The sequence below is a fragment of the Glycine max genome, chromosome 3 (assembly GCF_000004515.6).
Source record: "Glycine max cultivar Williams 82 chromosome 3, Glycine_max_v4.0, whole genome shotgun sequence".
NCBI lineage: Eukaryota > Viridiplantae > Streptophyta > Magnoliopsida > Fabales > Fabaceae > Glycine > Glycine max.
The window spans coordinates 38,649,653-38,663,666 of NC_016090.4; the positions used below are offsets into that span (position 1 = coordinate 38,649,653).

General features: G+C 32.2%; 3 protein-coding genes across 3 annotated transcripts; 1 reads left to right on the forward strand and 2 right to left on the reverse strand.

The window, feature by feature from the left end:
- Nucleotides 1-347: 347 nt before the first annotated feature.
- LOC100816074 (PRA1 family protein F3) lies at nucleotides 348-2,407 on the reverse strand. The gene has a single exon (XM_041014090.1). The coding sequence runs from the start codon at nucleotides 1,508-1,510 to the stop codon at nucleotides 905-907; it is 606 nt and encodes a 201-aa protein (XP_040870024.1). The 5' UTR covers nucleotides 1,511-2,407; the 3' UTR covers nucleotides 348-904.
- A 2,816-nt stretch (nucleotides 2,408-5,223) lies between these two features.
- WRKY15 (WRKY transcription factor 15) lies at nucleotides 5,224-7,873 on the forward strand. Its single transcript, XM_014773816.3, is given in 4 exon segments — nucleotides 5,224-6,634; nucleotides 6,794-6,919; nucleotides 7,546-7,664; nucleotides 7,667-7,873. Coding segments are annotated over 4 exon segments (1,014 nt in total). The 5' UTR covers nucleotides 5,224-5,888; the 3' UTR covers nucleotides 7,690-7,873.
- A 2,735-nt stretch (nucleotides 7,874-10,608) lies between these two features.
- Nucleotides 10,609-11,567, reverse strand: LOC100816599 (ethylene-responsive transcription factor 12). Its single transcript, XM_003520537.5, has one exon. The coding sequence runs from the start codon at nucleotides 11,433-11,435 to the stop codon at nucleotides 10,917-10,919; it is 519 nt and encodes a 172-aa protein (XP_003520585.2). The 5' UTR covers nucleotides 11,436-11,567; the 3' UTR covers nucleotides 10,609-10,916.
- Between the last annotated feature and the right edge of the window lie 2,447 nt (nucleotides 11,568-14,014).

Below are 14,014 nucleotides of genomic sequence, written 5' to 3' on the forward strand. Positions count from 1 at the left end.
TAGACGGGTAACTACCATTTAACGCGTTTGCAGAACGAGCAAACACAGACATGAAATCTTTCTCACAGCCTAACATTGAATCATTGATGGTCTAGCAAGTAGCAACCCTTCCTACTATTTTACTCTAAAAAAGATAAAAAGGCATGCTAACATCATATTCAAAATGAACCTATTATCAATACTCAAATAGTATTGAATCATTGACGATATACCTAGCTATATGCCATCGAGATGTTAGACAGGATAAACGCTTAGAATAACTTTTAAGAGGTTGAATAGAAGTACAAAATTAAATTCGGATGTTAACTGAAAATGAATATCTTAGTAAAGAACGGGAGACTATTTGCAAAATGAAATGCACGTAGCCTTTAATATAAATCAAATATTACAAAGCAAGAGCATATCAAAATCAAAATAGCAAACGATACACCGTAATTGGAACTCTAACTACACAATTGAAACCCTTCAATTAATCCAAAAAATTTACAAACCAAAACCCCATCCCAGCAAAACATATTGTGAAAAAAAAGTTGTATACACGAAAAGGCAGAATAAATAACGTAACCTTTTTTTTCCCCACTTGTCCCGTTAAGAATGCATGAACACTTATTCTCTTCCCCGGTACCCAAATGCTTAAAAAAAACCATGGTATACTAACATTTCCATAAAATAAATGTAACGTTATAGTAATGTAACAGTATTCAAATCTTGATTGACCACTAAGTATGAACTAGATACGAAGGAAATATTCATCTTGGTGCGCTTACGATACGAAGATTTATCTTTGCTTGTGAGAGAAATAACTTTGTACCAACAAAGATTTATCTTTGCTTCTGAGAGAAATAACTTTGTACTAACACCATGACGAAGGAAAAAAAAAAGTATAGCAAATGAATGAGATCTATTATATAAGTGTGTACCCTCCCGTTCCTTTCGTAGGGGTACCCCCAACGAACGAAAGCAACCCTCCATCGTGCTCATCCACGTACAAATCCTCCGTGCTCCTAAACGAAGCGTGCAACACCACCAGCACAATCCCAATGATCACCGAACCCACCACGTTCACCCACACGCCGGTGAGCACCAATCCCACGACGGTCGCCGCCGCAAGAACCGTCGCCACCGCCCTATCATCCACCGCAGTGCCCAACACCACCAAGGGCTCGTCGCGGAAGAAGTAGAGGAAGAACCACACCACGAGCGCCACCAAGTACACGATGATCGAGACCGGGTGCCAGAGGAGGCTCAGGAACAAAACGAACAGCACGATCATGAAGTAGTTCACGCGGAAGTGATCGAGGTTGCGCCTCACGCGCATCGTCGCTTCGCCGATCGAGTAAGGGCGCGTGAATGAGAAGAGCGCGAACACCTCTTCCCATGGTCGGCGCGTGGCGAAAGAAGAGCGCGTGGTTGTCGCGGGGCGTGTGACGAAATAGGAGGCAGTGGAGTTAGATGATGAGGGCGAGGGGAGAGAACTGTAATGAGGCGCTGAAGAAGACGTTGACGTCATCGCATGTAGAGAGATTCAAATTCAAATCCGAAACTTGGAAAGTTTAAGGGTAAATGGATCTAAATTGATGAAACTATAGATCCGGTAATGGAAGACGAAGGAGAAGAAGAAGAAGAAGATTCAGGAGAAAGTTGTGTACTTTGTGTGGTGGAATCAAGGGTGTCGTTTAGATGTTGTGCTATAAAAAAAAAAAAAAAGGAAAATAAAGGAAGCGTTTCGTGTTTTGGGTGTCGTTTAGTTCATAATCAACGATGCCAGCGAGTCCATGAAATCCCGTGGGGAACTGGAGTGTGTTAGGGTCCCACTGAGCAGCAACATGACAAGTTTACAACTAACTAGCGGCTGTTGTCTACGCATAATTGTGATTATTATTATTAATTGAAAATTGCGAATGGTTCAAGTAAGCAAGAAAATTAGCATTATTGACTATTGTTTGGCATTTTTGGCTTTTGACAACGTGTTAGTGCACGTTGTGACAACAAGTTCGCAACAAGAAACTACAACGCAGAATATGAAGATTGTCTGTTGTTTTGTTTTGTTTTTCGGATGTGAAGGATTTTCAAGAGGGTGGTGGTGAAGTTTGGAATTATTTCATTTCGCGTATCACAGTTCGGTTCAGTCTCACGAGTGACCCGTGACTTGGAAATGATGAATTCTGCATGTATGAGAAATCTGACTCATTGAAGAATAGTCCCCATTCTGAAATTTGCAGGTTCTCTTGCTGTACTTTGCAAATGTTAGGAAACATAATCACAGAGGAGGAAAAAGAGAAGAATATTGTACTCAAACTAGAAGTGTATTAGAACGAGTAAAAGTAAAATTACAAGAAGTATTATGGGTTTATTTATATAGTCAATTAATTTTCTACATCTCTAATAGCAAAGGAATAGATTCTTGATGATAGCATTTTTACTACGATTTTTTTTAAAGAAATTCTAACTGAACCACAGATATGAAAAGGCAGATAGGCCTTTTCACCAAGAAGGGGCATTTTTTTAAAAAATTTAATTAATTTCCAAATGAGTATAAATCCTATGGATAAAAAGTTGTAAACTTTCTGTATGAAGTCGTAGTTAATGTCACAATTTTTGTAAATATATTTTATTTTTTTAACTGAACAAACTAAAGACGAAAAATCCTTTAAAGTCACGTCTCTTCTCTTCCTACTCCTTCTAACTTATTTATTTTCTATATTTCTGTTTTTAATTATGAATTATTATTTGCAACTTATTTACGTTCTATATTTCTGTTTTCAATATTATGAATTATTATTTACAATGAAAATTAAAAAAATATGTAAAAAAAATCTTTAAATTTTATGTCATAACGATAAAATACATAAAAAATACCAATCATTAATCGTTTTCATAAGATGGACCGATCAATATTAAATAAGTCTTAAAAAATATTTATTATATAAAACTAAGATATAATCATAATAATTATCTTTATAAGCAAACTAACGTCTAATATTGTTTATCATTTTTAATTTTATGGCCGTGGTTAATTTATATTGTTAAGTTTATATTAATATATTATGTTATTTTTATTTTAAAAAGTATTTCTATTAGTAAATTATTTTCTCATTAATATTAAAATATTTTTATTAAATAAAATTAATTAATAATACTATCAAGGTCATACAAAATTATTAGTTTACATAAATAAGTTAGAAGTAGTAGAATAAGACACGACTTTAAAATCATTTAAAATTGTGCAACTTTAATTTATTCTTTTAAAAAATAAAAAAATTACAAAAGTCATAAAATTTATTAAAAAATAAAAAAGCATACGCCACAAATAATTTATAATTTTTATATTAAAGTAGTAAGAATCCATACGATTTAACCCATTTAAGAATTAATTAAAAAATTATCCTCATTTAATAAATTCTAAAAAACATTCCCTTTTGGTCAAAAAGTCCAATGGAGATAACTTTGGATTCAAAACTTTGTCATTAGCATACTAGGACCTAAAGAAAACGCGACGATTCGACAATCAATAAATACATGTTTATATTCTAAAAGCATTTGCTGAATATTTATTTATGTATAAAAATATTATGGAAAATATATTGAATATAAGTATTGTGAATTTTATTGAACAGGGAATATCCTTAGTATTATACTATTATATACTGACTTACGAGGGAAATAGGTGAGTTTAAATGTAAACTAATTAAACTAATTATCTACCAGTATCGGGGTACAAATTTAGAATGTCAAGAGCTGTAATCAAAGTGCAAGTATATGATCCTTTTTATAGATTAGGCTAGGTGATTGACTCCTTTATTAAAAGCCTGATACTAGTCCAAAAAAGGTGTATGTAGTGACACAAGTTTAGACTAAGATGACTACTGCACCATGTAGTTTTTTTTTAAAGAAAATTAACATAAGTATATTTTTAAAAAATTACGAAAATAAATAAATTATATTTTAAAGTACGATTTTACTGAAAAAAAAAATCACAGAGCATGATTTTGCTTTATAAAAAATTATTATATTGAAATTATATATGTACATACGATATCAGTTTTTTAATTTTTTATTATTATTAAAAGTTAAAATCATATCTTAAAATACGATTTTAACATATTTTTTTAATTATGTAAGAAATCATAATATTTGTAATTAACCCACCTATTGCGATAGATTTTTTATAATTCTATTCATTTCGTAATTAACCCGACTAAGATAAAACAACCGTATAAAAGCAGCATTGTGCATGTTATGATTTAAATCATAATATATTAATCTCTAAGCTAGAATATTTAAATATTAGAATGTCATTAAGTACCCACCATCTCCCTTAGTACCTGTTCTAGAGCAATAACTAAAAAAACAATGTAGAGCTTATTTTACTATTTTCTAAAAACTATCTTATTATTTAGAAATAATTTTTTCATAAACGTATAACTCCTATTATCCACTCGATGATTTTTATGAATTTGTAACTTTTATTTCTTAATTAATAACATGGAAAAACAACTAAATTATAGAACAATGAAAGAAACAGTAAAAAAAATAAAAAATAAAATGAAAACAGAGAAAACTATGATAAGCCAAAAATAGTATATGTTTAGATGCTAAAAAATATTTAAAATAAATATAAAATACTAAATAATTTTTGTTAATATTTTAGTAGTAATACACTAATACTACTATTATCTAAAGGAAAATTAATACTATAAACCTTTTAATGCATACTAATGCAAAAATGTTACTATCTTTCATCATAAATGAAGTAAAAAAAAAAAAGATCGATTAATAAAGTTGAAATGATTGGCCATTGGGGGAAAAAATTAGATCAAATGTCTTCGTGTCAGTGGACCCCTCCATCAAATCTGTGACAGACACGACAGTTTCATTACTCTGCTGCTTCTCGCCTTGGTCTTGGCTCAGTGGCTCTTTGCTTATTTAAACTCCACTTTCTTACACTCACACTCTCCTAGTTCATCTCTCTGCTCAATATATTCCTTTCGTCATTAATTATAATTTTTTTAAAAAAACTTTTTTGTAATTTTACTTAATTATTCTCTTTTTAAATATTATTAAAAAATAAATACGTGATTAGAAAACAAATAATTAACAAATTTAATATAATAATTATTTTTTTAATAAAGATGAATTAATTAAAAAAAATCTTATATAATTAAAGACCGAAATATTATCTTATTTTAATTTTTTAGTTTTTACTCTTTTTTCTCTCTCTGAAACTAGAAATGCAATACTAGTAACAGTTTTTTCATTGTTGCCGGGGAGACTAGGAATTTAATATTTAATATACAATTTAATTAAAGTTGGAAGCTCTGTATTCTTGTGGCTATGTGAATTGTCAAGCTAAGCTTAAGTCCACTCAATCTCGAATCCATGGAATGAGAATCTAGGGTTTGACAGCACCAAGTCCATCAAGGTCCGTGCTTTGGGGCTTTTACTATTACTTTTTCTCACTGGAAAAATTGGGTGTCATTTCTCTGCTGAGTAGCCACATTTGTTTCAAAAATCTCTGCTTGCTTTGCTCACTTTTATCTAATATTAGAATTAGAATTAGAAGGCCACTCCAACACACAGTTAATAATTCTCACAGCTACTAGGTCTTTGCTTATTTTCAATAATTAACACTTTCATGACCTGAAATTTTGAAACTTGAACCAGAAATCAGATATTGTTTGGTGAAAATTGGGTTTCTCTCTATGTGGGTCTCTTTATCCTAATCTGCCACATGGGTCCAAATGTGCACTGTGTTTTATAGAAAAAAAAGGAAGAGAATTTTCTTGGAGGGAGTCTGCTGTTCTTATCTTAGGTTTGTGTCCCTGTGTGTTGGGGTATTTTTTTAAGTTCCTTTTATCTTTTTTTTTTTACCCCAGATAGAGGGTAATATGGAGGATGTTGAAGAAGCTAATAGAGCAGCTGTTGAGAGCTGTCATAGAGTTCTGAGTATGATGTCTCAGCCAGGGAATGAAGTTCATTGTAGGAATTTGATGGTGGAAACTGGAGGGGCTATAGTGAGGTTCAAGAAAGTTGTTTCACTCCTAAGTAGTGGTTTGGGTCATGCAAGAGTAAGGAAGCACAAAAAACTTCAAATCCCTTTTTCTGAAAATATTCTCTTGGACAACCAAATTTGCAAAACCGATCATCATTCAAAATGTCTGCAGTTTCCTCATACAATTTTTACTGAGAATTCAGTTCAGGGATTGGGTCAAACAGTTAGAAATTCAATCTATATGATGGGAAACCCTAGTTTGGAGTTGAGCTCCAATGAGAGAAGCCCTCTAAACCTTACCCGACAAACTTCAGCAACACATTACCACTTCCTTCAGCAGCAACAAATGAAACATCAAGCAGAAATGATGTTTCGAAGGAACAACAGTGTCGTAAATTTGAATTTTGACAGCTCTAGCTGCACACCATCGATGTCGTCGTCTACTAGGTCTTTCATTTCTTCCTTGAGCATAGATGGAAGCGTGGCTAACATGGATGGAAATGGAAGTGCATTCCATTTATTAGGAGCTGCACACTCTTCTTATCAGAATTCACAACAGCAAAAGAGAAAGTGTTCTGCCAGAGGTGATGAGGGTAGTGTGAAGTGTGGGAGCAGTGCAAGATGTCATTGCTCAAAGAAGAGGTTAAAGTCTCTTCCTCAACATATTTGACTTCACCCTCGTTCTGTGTTCTGGTGTTACTGTCTCATATACACTATTAACCATTGATGATTAATGAGTGTTATCTCAAAGATTAAAGTTCATTTTGACATGCCATTAATTATTCTGTGCGTCCTCTGCAGGAAACATAGAGTGAAAAGATCAGTTAAGGTGCCTGCTACCAGCAACAAACTTGCGGATATCCCTCCCGATGATTATTCATGGAGGAAGTATGGGCAGAAACCAATCAAGGGATCACCTCACCCTAGGTATGTTCAAGTTCTTTCTGATATTTGACTGATTTAAGTGGCACCCGAGTATAACGATGCTGTATTAATTTTGAAATTTTTCTGCACTCTTTGGTTGATTTTGATTCTAGTGCAGTTTATTTTGCTTTTTTGGTTGTACTTATTTCATTCTACCAGTAAATGTACCGATCATGATGTGCCTGAATTTTTTTTGGTGCATAGGTGGTGGTGTTTGTGTTTCATTTTGAAGTGTTGCTAATTTGCTATTGCATGCATAAGTTAGTGATTTTTCTTAGGATACATTCAGGTAGATCAAAACATTACCGTAGTGATTGAAATGGTCCCTGATTTTTCTTTCACAATGTTCACTTGTTACTCATAATCTCTAGAACAAATCTTGTACTCATAGTGCTATGTGGTGGTCTGTTGTAGATAATTACCAGACGTTTTCCTATGGCATTTCAGTAGTTCTGTTTCTGAAAAGTGAAAACATGAGTTGAGAAATTGATATCTAGTATTTTGGAAGTGTCATCATTAACACCCATTTGATGTGCAACTTTTTTTAGTTTATTAACCTTTGATTTGAATGTGAAATGTATGTTTTTTATATTTGAGGGAATTGACTCTAATTCCTCTTTTTTGTTCAGGGGATACTATAAGTGCAGCAGCACCAGAGGGTGTCCTGCTAGGAAGCATGTTGAGAGGTGCTTGGAAGAGCCTTCCATGCTAATTGTTACCTATGAAGGCGATCACAACCATCCCAAGTTACAACACAATCCACAAATACGTGAACTACATTGAGAGAGCTGAACCAAGATCAAGCCCCATTTGTACAACTTATTGTCAGTTTGGTAATGAGTTGTTTAGTTAGGGAGGTGGGGATGAGGATCGGTGATAAAATGAACTAGTATGTATAATCGGTAGTTTCATTCACATGAACTCATTAATTCACCTATTTTTTTATGTTTTTCATCATCTGGTAAGCTTCATGTTGATTTTATTGTAAAAATTTAGTCATTTTTTTAAAGTAGAATTAACATGAAATTCGTTGAATAATAAAAGATGTATTGAAAAGTATACTACTAGTACTTTTCGTGTTAAACAAAAATTGTTAGGCTAAACTGCATGGCCCTCCTATTTTTGCAAAACTACGATTTTGGTTCTCGTGGTTTTTAATTAGGACATTTGGGCCTCTGTTTTCAGAATTCGGAAGTTTGGTTAATCCGTTAAATTGAATGTGTTGACCATCGATATTCGTTGACTCGTGCTGATGTGCCAGACATCTGGATTGGTTGATGATTAGTGTTTCATTAATAAGTAATTAACCTTAATTAATAAACAAAAAAAAATTGAACGAAAATTACCAGAGATTCCACATTATTCCAGGTTGGCATCCTAAGCCACTGAATGCCAATCAGCCCCAATCGATCAACAAAGAAAGAAAAGAAAGAACAATGGGAGGAGTGTCGCCAGATATACATCTCAATTGAAAAAGAATCAAAATTGATGAATATATCTCTCGAATCAATTAAGTCTTTTCGGAACTTAAGAAATAGCATGGCCCTTGCTGAATGTTGGGGGATAATGAAGTGCCAATAAGGCAACAAATTTGCTAACAACCGTTATGTCGTTTTGCAGGATCTACTTTGGAAGTTGAATTTGATTTGGACAATCAAGCTACAGATGTTGAACGATGAGAGATGTAATAATTAAACTATGAGTTTTGAACGAGATCCACAACCTTCGTAGATTTCAAAAAGCGCCACGGAAAGCTTCGTTGAATTTATTGTTTCTCATTATAGAAGTGTCTCTTTGGTTTGTGTAGGTTACTCAACAGAGCATGTGAGCTACAAAGACACCAATATGGGCACTCATACTTCATCCTAGTTTCATGGCTAACATTATATGAATGAAAAAAATAAGCTAAAAAACAGATTTATTAAATGATAACTTTATTTATAATATATTTTTCTTATTTTATTTTCAAACCAAACAACTATCTTTCCCGGTTTTCATTATATTTTTTCTTAAATCAAACAACTCCTGTTTTCCTTTTTTAGGCTAAATTATCAATTTGATCCCTAAATTTTTAAAAGGTTCAATTTGGTTCTATAATTTTTAAAAATGAATTAATTTGATTCCTAAATTTTTAAGAAGTCAAAGATCAAATTGAACAATTTAAGGATCAAATTGATATACTCCTTAAAAGCTTCAAGATCAAATTAATTTTTTAAAATTTTGAAAGCCAAATTGAACAATGTAAAATAATTTGGTGAACAAATGGATAACCAAAGCCTTTTCTTTACGTATTTATTTCCTTTACCTCTATTTCTTCCGTTTCTATCAAATACTGCTACAGTTCAAATTTGAACGGCTCAATAATTGAAACGTGTGCCACTTCCGGCGAACGTTTGGATTTTTTAAAACAAGTCGTGCAAGGCTAGTGTTGTGGGTCCAATTAACTGGTTGAGTCCATTGGGTTGGAGTTTTGCACTTTTTTTCTTTTCTTTTATAGCTACCTCCACAGCCTGTGGCAACAAAACACAAGCCAGGCCCAAAGTCATAGGCTACTTGGGATATACGTGAGGATTAGAGTTTTTTTTTTTTTTTTTTTTTTAGAAATTTCAAATATCTTATTTGTAAATAATAATTAAAATTACTATAAAACAAACTAAATGATTCTTTTATCTGTACACTTTTTAAAAAAATCAAATAAAGATAATATTTAATTAATAAAAATCATTATTCATTATACAGTGAAATCAGAAAAAGGGGCTGAGGTAGGGGAAGAGGTTAGGAGTGGTAGGGTAATTTTAAGTTTTTTTTTCTATTAAAGTGGGGATAGACTTGGGATATATTTGAATTGAATACCTGGTAAACGAAGAATGTAATGGGTTAAATAAAATAGAATGAAATTGAATAAAAATATTATTTTATTTGGATATTTTAAAATAAAAAATAAATATTTCATTTCATTGTTTGGAAAAATGATGATATGGAATGAGTTAGAAATTTTTTAATTCTTTTTTTTTTGCTGCATTTTTTTTTTAATTCTTTTGCTATTCTTATTTTGAACATTATATTCAAAAATAAAGTTTTATCTTATCATATAATTTTAAATTAATCTTTAAATATTTCAATTTTAATGACAAAATGATGTAGAAAATTTAATATCAAAACCTAATTATTTCACATTTTATAAGTATACAAACTAAATTTAAAAAATTATTTTTTCATAGATTAAATTGACTTCAATTTATATATTAAGAGACTAAAAGATCATTTAATAATTAAATTAAAAACAGCATGCTAAGTGCTTTTGTTGGTGTACTCCGCACCGTCCACATTAAAACCATAACTTTCTTACATTTTCTTCTTCTTTTATATTTGTCTGAAATAGTGAAATTTGAATCCATTCGGTTCTGTCCTTTACCAAACCTGGTTTTGCTATTTTATTACTCAAAGTCTCAAACTCAGACAACTGGAAAAAAAAGTCTTCATTTTTCTTTGCTTCCTCCGTCCGTTAAGCCACCCCAGTGGCACGGGCACAATTTTCTTCAACAAGATTGATTCATGCAAAATGACTCCCATCGCACCAGCGAAATCAGATGTGATTTCAATTTTCAAGCATCAAGAAGATAACGTTCTAACATAGGCTTACGTTGATGAAAAAAGAAAAAAAAAATCCCAGAAAACTTTAGACTTTAGAGTTGGATATCATATAGTAATATATAACCTCGAACTGCATATGCAGCTGTACGTATTAACATAGATTCAGTGAGAATCCAAGGAAGAAACAAACGACAAACAAAAACAACGTTAAATGAACTTTAAACCTATGCCACCGTAATAACCAAAATGCTTGCTGCTCAAAACCTATAATAAACTAAACTGTACATCAAAACAAGGGCGGAGTAGCACCTAAAATTCCCCCTCAAAACAAGTCATATAGACAAATTCAAAGACATTTAAGATAGAAACACTAAGCCCCCGGCGCCGTCATTCTCCGCCGGCGGCTTCAGAAGAGCGGCGCCGGCAGGTTAAGGTCAAATAAGAAGGGCTTATTTTTCTCTTTCTGCTCCTCCTTACTCACCACAAAACCCGCGATATTCTCTAACTTGTAACCCTTGTACTCCGACCTCACCGGCGCGGTGGAAGCTACATCAGTTGCAAAGAAAAACGGTGGGCCACAGAACTCGACCTGTCTGGCGAGTTGTTCCTGGGCTTGGGCTTGGGCCAGGGCATGGGCTTCGGGAGTAGTGAGCACCGGGGGAGGGAGGTGGAAAGCGGGAGCAAGGATGTAGGAGAAGTTGGTCTTGGCCTTGGGCCCACGGAGTGTTCTGGCGGCGGCGTCATAAGCCCTGGCGGCTTCCTCGGCAGTGTCAAAGGTGCCGAGCCACTTTCGGGTCTTTTTCCAGGGGTCACGGATCTCAGCGGCAAAGCGGCCCCAGGGACGCTTGCGGACACCCCGGAAATGAGCCTCCTTGGGTTTGGGCGGCGGAGAGTCCTTTGAAAATGGAAGCGCGTGAACAGGCATTGAGGAAAATGATGGGATTGTAAGTGTTAGTGAGGGGTTTTGGATGGATATAAATAGGGGTGGGGACAGTCTGGGGTTTCGCCGACAGCTTTGCGCTGTTGCGCCATTATCTTCTGTTTCCTATATTTGGAATCGTCACTCAATTATTATTTAATTTTCATCATATTTCATATAGACTTTAATTTCCTCACGTGTAAACTAGAAAATAATTAAAGTGAAAACAAAAGTAGGCTGAAGGAATACAAAGGAGGAAGTTAAATTTTTTCATTTTAGTTGAGAATTTGGAGGAAATATTTCGCTCAAGACCATTTATTTATTTTTTGTTGGAACAAAAGGGGAAGTTAATGAGTAATTCACTTGTGGTTACAGCGAATCTTCCGCAGAACTAGATATTTCTCCTCTATACCTAAATTATAGGCTTTTGTAACTTTTTGGACTTTTAGATGGAGAAAAACTAGATGAAAGATCCAACACTTTTCGTATTTAATTAGTAAACTAGTAATACAAGTTTTTACTTTTTTTTCTTTGAGCCGAGTTAGTGTTTTATGAGTGCTCTTTAAATTCAGAGAATTTTCTTGTTTTAATTTAGACCGAAGTGCCATCAGTTACCACTAAATTATATATATATATATATATATATATATATATATATATATATATATATATATATATATATACATAAATAAAGGGATGGATACATTTATTCTAAAAGAATTACTATTTATTTTTATTATTTATTTTCTTAAGATTTAATAATTATAATAAATAATTAATTTAAATCATTAAATCTCAAGAAAATAGTAAATGAATATCTGCTGCTGTTTTATAAAAGTTCATCCCTTTGTAATATGCATTATAAAAAACTAAAGTATAGACACTTTGCCCTCCTCCCCCCGCCGGTCAATAGTATTTTACAGAATTCGATTTTAGTTCAAAATGCTTTTCTAAAAGATAATTATTCTGTTCATATTATATTTCGGCATCTTAGCCGTGTCTCATGAAATTTTGACTCGGGATATTCAGGGTAAAATTGAATATGTACAAGATTTCTTTTTTAGTTTTTTCCAAAACAAAATACTTTATTAATCTCTTTATCTTTAATTGATAAATGTCAGGTATAATACTCTTATTATATTATAGTTGATTTTGTGTTATTTAAGTGATTTTGCACTAATTCTGAATTCAGATGGTGAATCATTATAAATTACTATAAATTTAATAAAACTAAAGATGAGACGTAAGAATAAATGAATTAATAATTATAGTTAATTTTCTTAAATTTAGGCCATATGTTTTTTTAAAAAAAAGAAGTAATTTCATTCTCAAGACCAGGCAATAGAGCTCCTTTTTTTGTTTGCGGTGATGTGGTTAAAAATAAAGGCGTTGGCAGTTAAAAAAAGCAGGAGAAGGCAATATGGGCAAGACATGATGTGTAGCAGTAGAAGAAGAAGGGGTAGGGTGATTAATTTTGCGATTTCCCATAGTGTGTGAACATGAGAGGAGAGGGTGGGAATGATTACGTAAAAGAAAGAGATTTGATTTGATGGGTGGAAGAGAAAAGTAAAATTTGAGGGTTGGCATGATGAAATGATGAGGTGGGCACGCCTGAAATGGAAGACTCAGCTTTATTGCGGTCTTACCAAAACAAAACATGTCTTGAATGAATGCACCCTCACTCGCTCTATCAACAAACCCAAAGCCTACCTGCTATTCTACCTACATCTTTGCCCTGCCTCTATTCTGTCAAAACTCTAAATTCTTGGCCCCACAAAGGATGCCTTGCATTAATTACAGAGAGAGAACAAAAAATTCATCCCTAATCAACATTGATTCAAATTAAAGCTTAAATCATTTCCATCCTAAAAAAGGTTTAAACACTTTAAACGTCATTATGCTTTCAATCACTCTGCCCCAAACCAATTCAATGAGGCCAAGGAAATCAGCCTTTCTTTGATTCATTCTTGACTGCTAGCAAATGAGGAGCAAGGAGTAGTACTGTAAGTGTTTTCTTTTTTTTATTGTCTTGATATTTTGTATTGAAATATTATTTTCGTATAAAGATATACTATAGTATATTATTAGCCTAACTTATAATTTTCATCTCTTATCATTTTGAAATTTATAATTTTAGCTTTCTTTAATCTGATATTAATGTTGACCTGAAACAGATAATTAATATAATGTTTATGTGAAAAAAATTAAATAAAATGAAAAATAAAAAATATTTTAATATAATTTTTTTAACTCGTAATCCTTTATTTACATGTGAGACAATAAATCATTAATATATTTACTTTTTTAATTAATTATATAATATTATTTTTTTATATATCATTAGTCAAGAGTAATTAATTTTTTAAAATTATCAAAATTTATAATTAAAATATATTTAATATATAAATATATTTAATTTTATTTTATATCATTTTTTATATTTTTATTTTGAATAATTTACATATTTTTATTTTTATTTTATCAATTTATAATTAAATTTCATAAATTAATATGTAAATTATTTATATATTTTTTAAAATTAATTTTAATATACATATTGTTTTTATTCTAATTATTAAAGTAAA